The sequence below is a fragment of the Salvia hispanica genome, chromosome 4 (assembly GCF_023119035.1).
Source record: "Salvia hispanica cultivar TCC Black 2014 chromosome 4, UniMelb_Shisp_WGS_1.0, whole genome shotgun sequence".
Taxonomy (NCBI): Eukaryota; Viridiplantae; Streptophyta; class Magnoliopsida; order Lamiales; family Lamiaceae; genus Salvia; species Salvia hispanica.
This window is the reverse complement of record NC_062968.1, coordinates 48642239-48647371: the sequence shown is the minus strand read 5'-3', so window position 1 is coordinate 48647371 and position 5133 is coordinate 48642239. Positions and strand designations below refer to the sequence as shown.

The 5133-nt window shown below is 35.3% G+C and overlaps 1 protein-coding gene across 1 annotated transcript; it reads right to left on the bottom strand.

The window, feature by feature from the left end:
- Window positions 1-2108: 2108 nt before the first annotated feature.
- On the bottom strand, window positions 2109-4919 carry LOC125223599 (L-ascorbate peroxidase 1, cytosolic-like). The gene is made up of 10 exons (XM_048126809.1): window positions 4763-4919; window positions 4457-4586; window positions 3493-3667; window positions 3344-3409; window positions 3050-3098; window positions 2880-2965; window positions 2717-2796; window positions 2528-2630; window positions 2391-2449; window positions 2109-2300 (listed from the first exon to the last, which is right to left on the bottom strand). Exons 2-10 carry the CDS (start codon window positions 4573-4575, stop codon window positions 2285-2287), a joined length of 753 nt encoding a protein of 250 aa, XP_047982766.1. The 5' UTR covers window positions 4576-4586; window positions 4763-4919; the 3' UTR covers window positions 2109-2284.
- Window positions 4920-5133: the final 214 nt, after the last annotated feature.

The window sequence follows — 5133 nt, the reverse complement described above, 5'->3', positions numbered from 1 at the left end:
AACCTTCTCGAACGTCTTTTCATCGATCGCCGGCTTCTCTGATTTTATAGCCTCGACCAATCCCTGTTACACAAGCAAGGCCTTCATCTTGATTCGCCAAAGGCCAAAATCGTTCCGGCCGGTGAATTTCTCAGCTTCTACTCTTGGCATCGCCATCTCCGCTTCCCACAGACGGCGCCAATTTGAAGAACTCAAATAAAAATTGATAAAGAGACAACGGCGCACAATTTACGTGGTTCGGTTCTAAGGAACCTACGTCCACGGACGGATAATGGTATGATTTTATTCACAATGCAACCAAGAACAAAATACAACACACACCTCAAACTCTCTTGCTAATCTACTTCAAATCAAAGACTACCTCGCTCGATTGAATTACAGAATAGCTCTCCTGGAATGAACAATGTGTGTCTCTCTCTATGTGTGTACACTTCTCTTCCTCTTCTACACGTATATACGCCAGATACACAGAAGAAGAATCGGGGCTATTATAACTTCCCCCAATTTCAGCTTCTCCTTGAGCTTAACAGAGAACGTGTGAGCTGCAAACTTGATTTGCTGATCTTAGGCCTCTAACTTGGGCAGGATGGGCCTTGATTAATTCAGCCACGACCCAACATGTACATCTCGCGGACAATTTTGTCATTTTGAGTGTGTTATCAAATATGCAATCTTAGAGGAGTATATTTTGTAGTATCAAACAACTTTCTTAAATTTTACTATATAGAGTGAACTACAAAAATAGTTTCTGGATTATGCGTTTATCTCGCCAATGAACCCTGGACTTTAAAAATATCTTCAGACAACGATGGACTAAGTGTTTATCTCGAAAATGGTCATTTTTTCACTGTTTCGTGTCGAAAATGCCCTTTTGGGAGTTTTGGAGGGATTTGAGCAATTTGGTCTTTTTACATTTTAAATCTGATATTATTTTAGGTGATGTACTAAATCTGATATTATTTCAAAATTATCATTCTTCTTCTCTTTTTCCGTCCTTCACTTTGTTTATTTATTTCTAATATTAGATTTAATTTTATAAAAATTAAATTTTTAAATTTTGATTTTTAAAATATCAATAAATTTTTTTAATTATTAAAATTACTATTAAATAACAAATTAATAGTTTTAATTAATATTTGATAGTGTCTAATATTTAATCAATAAGGTATGACGAGCGCCTTAGTTTTAATCAATATTTAATAGCTTTAATCATAAATAGATCATATAACACTATTTATTCTGAAATAAATATGCATCTAATGTATAGGATAATTTGACTAAAAATATTATGAAATTGACTAAAAGTTTGATACTACTAAAAATTTGATATAGGAGATTTTTTTGTTGAAATTTTCTAGTTAATTTTGATTGTTTTCAAATTATAAACGAAAATTATATTAGTCTTACATTAGATGCATATTTATTTCGGAATAAATCGTGCTATAGTGATCTATTTATGATTAAAACTAAGGTGTCATCGTACCTTATTGATTAAATATTAGACACTATCAAATATTGATTAAAACTATTAATATGTTATTTAATACTCGTAATTTTAATAATTAAAAATTTATTGATATTTAAAAATTAAAATTTAAAATTTAATTTTATAAAATTAAATCTAATATTTAAATAAAGAAACAAAGTGAAGAATGGTAAAAAGGAAGAAGAATGATAATTTTGAAATAATATCAAATTTAGTACATCAGTGAAATAATATCAGATTTAAAATGTAAAAAGACCAAATTGCTCAAATCCCCCAAAACCCCCAAAAGGGTATTTTCGACACGAAACAGTGAAAAAAGACCATTTTCGAGATAAACACTTAGTCCATCGTTGTCTGAAGATATTTTTAAAGTACAGGGTTCATTGGCGAGATAAACGCATAATCCAGAAACTATTTTTGTAGTTCACTCTTCTATATACGTGTATCCCAACTCAAAGCTCACGTTTCATACTTTCATGTGCATATCTCCGTATATCCTACATTTTCTATCAAACATAGTACTAATATTTTATATTGTGTGATATACAAACGACTAAAGTGAATGAACTCGACACGAATCAAACCAAATAAAAATGGCATCTTGAACGATCGACACATGATATATTCTAAATGAGGGAGGTGACCATATTTCATTTATCGATAGAAACAAATACAATGACAAAACCCAATACATCCACTGAAACAAGCACAAAACAGATTCAACATGTTTTTCTCAGAATTAGAACATAAATCCGAGCAAAATAGGTCATCACTCCCTCAATTGCAACACCTTCCAGCTTAGGCATCAGCAAATCTGCACCAATCAATAGAAATGTAAATTTCCTTATTCAAAAATTAAATTCCAGTGTCAGTTACAGATCCAAACCAAGGAAAAAGGTCTCACCCCAACTCAGAGAGCTTCATGTGAGCCGCAGCGTAATCCGCAAAGAACGCATCCTCATCCTATCACCAAAATAACGAAATTACAGTCACAAAGCTAATGTATGAATGCGGGAAAGTAAAGATTGGAATTCTACAAACCGCAGCATATTTCTCAACAAATGGGCGGAAGCAAGGGTCAGTCAGAAGAGTCTTGTCTGTTGGCAACTGCAGAAGACCCTCTTTCTCTCCACTCAGAAGCTCCCTATTACCAACCAAAAGATATGCAACAAATTAGCAACATATATGGTACCATAAACTAGACCATATTCAAGAGTGGTGCTTCCTTACGTGAAGTAAGAGTTGTCAAAGATGAGGGGGTTTGAAGTCCATGGTCCCTCAAATCCAGATCGCTCCTTGTGGCATCTTCCCTGAGAATCAAATAGTAAATAATCAAATACCATTCCTCATCTCGTGTTGGGGGAAGCAAAACAAGAATGCAGCAAACACAAACCAGAGTGTGGCCGCCAGAGAGTGCAACAATATCCTGATCGGTCAGACCCATTTGCTTGGTAAAGACATCCCTCAGGTGGTCAGATCCTGAAACAAAGGGTACGATAAGTTTCACAAGAACTAACATCTCTTAACACTGACAAAATTCCAGTTACAATATGCTCAGCTTACCCTTGGTAGCATCGGGCAAGCGGCCTTCAACAGGTGGTTCAGCCTTATCCTGAGATTTAAACAACTACTAAACTTAAAAATACATTAAAAAAAGTGCACAGTTAAACTTGAGTATATGCAATTTAAGAATTAAAGAAAGTGTTTCCATAACAATTTATGTGTATCCAAAATTTTAATGTAAGTCAATAATTCCTTCTAAGGAGTTGCGCACTGTACATCAAAATGCAACCACTGGTATAAAACAGTGCAAATAAATGCATGAAATGTCTAGCCAGTGAGAGAGATTTCACTAACCGGCCTTCCTGGGTGGAATGGAACATCAGGTCCTCCAGTAACTTCAACAGCCACAACCCCAGCCAACTGGTGCAATAAAAGATAATTAGCTTATTCTAAAGATGTAAGCCAAGTGTACTGAAACTTATAAATAATTAAGAAAAAGATACCTGGTAGAAGTCCGCAAAAGAGAGAGTTGGGAACTGCTTCCTGATGGGCTCCAAGAGCCTCAAAGCAATATCAAGACCACTGTTGGCAGCATGTGCAAGCTCAGCCTCGAATCGCATGGTTCCAAAAGGACCTCCACTTTTTGAGCACTGGTCAAATGTACCAGCAGAGTGCCATCTAAAACATACAACAAGAAGTTTATGACCATCACAAAAACTCATTAAAATTAGATAACAAGAGAAATGGATGTGCAAAACCATTATATGGACACTGGACATGATGCAAATCATTAATAAACTAGATGTGAACATCACAAACTATCATCCCCACCCAACAACACATGACACAAACACTCCATTGTCACAAAGAAAGACTCAGAAACACGACATTACCATATTGGCATATTCGCATTACAGATACTCGACATTTGTTATCCTTTATTATTTGATTAATATACTATATATCCATAGTTACCAGAATAATAATAAAATACTATAACCATAGTAAACTAGTGGTAAGTAATGTATACTAACAACTACATGATATTTTCATTTGGAGATGATAAACAATTGAAAGGGCAGTGTTTAACAAAACTTGTTGAGGGAAGTATTATAATTAAACTAATTCGTTAAATAATTACTAATCGTTAAAACTAAAATTTGCGAAACTTGTGGATAGTAGGAAATATCTAAGGGGGTTGATTCATCAGTCACTTCAGGAAATCTATTACTCCTATTAAAGGAGGTATGTAAACTAGAACCTGAATTATAATTCTCCACAGATCTATTCACTAAACGTAAATACTATCAGCGAGCGCGGCAGGGGAAGGATTTACATCCTAATGTAGACCTAATCAGTACAAAATCGATATAAATCGTAATCCGAACTTACCAACGAAAATAATGTTTGAATCAAAATGGCAGCAATAAACAAAAAATATATGAAGCGAAAGGAAGTAAAAGTTACGCTAGACGGAGCATGATAGGAGCGCAGTTCTTCTCAGCGATGAGACCCCTAAGCTTTCTCTTGCATTTGTCCACAGCCTTCAAGTACTCCTCGCTCACAACTGGGTAGTTCTTCACCATTTTCACGGATTCTGCAAATGAGAATCATCTCACATGAGCACACGCAAAACAAACACATAATAATGATCGCTTCCAAATTTGAAGACGCGGATGAATCGAGCAATCCAAATGACAATAACATTTGGTGAATCAACAGTCAACGTCGTCAAAAGAGGAAAAATGAGATCTCGATCGGCAATCTCGGTACCTGAATGAACGGGGGAAGTAAAATGTATAAACCCTAAGGATGGAGAGAGCGTGGACAACACAAGCACTGAGCTGAGGATTGCGAGTGCGGGAGTGAATATATATAAGATACAAAGGAGGAGAGAAGTTTGTAGAAGACGTATTGCGGGGTGAGCGCAAGGCTTGAGTTGTGCTTGAAATGGACGGCATCGATCGGTCAAAAATCAAAATACACGGGTTGATGGAAGGTTGGAAAATTAGGAGTAATGTAATTAAGGCTGGAAGGCCGGAAGACGACTTTTTGGAGTTCAAATTCGCCTAAGGTCAATCACATTATCAATTAAATTACTTTTATTGCACATTTAATTAGTAGTATCAACTTTGAATGTAATT

What these genes read in the sequence shown, in the direction of transcription:
- LOC125223599 (XM_048126809.1), bottom strand. Translation starts at nt 4,575, where the DNA reads ATGGTGAAGAACTACCCAGTTGTGAGCGAGGAGTACTTGAAGGCTGTG. An exon ending in CCTATCATGCTCCGTCTAGC is followed by an intron (nt 3,668 to 4,456) that starts GTAACTTTTACT and finishes TGTATGTTTTAG; the next exon opens with ATGGCACTCTGCTGGTACAT. An exon ending in TCTCTGGCGGCCACACTCTG is followed by an intron (nt 2,797 to 2,879) that starts GTTTGTGTTTGC and finishes TTTGATTCTCAG; the next exon opens with GGAAGATGCCACAAGGAGCG.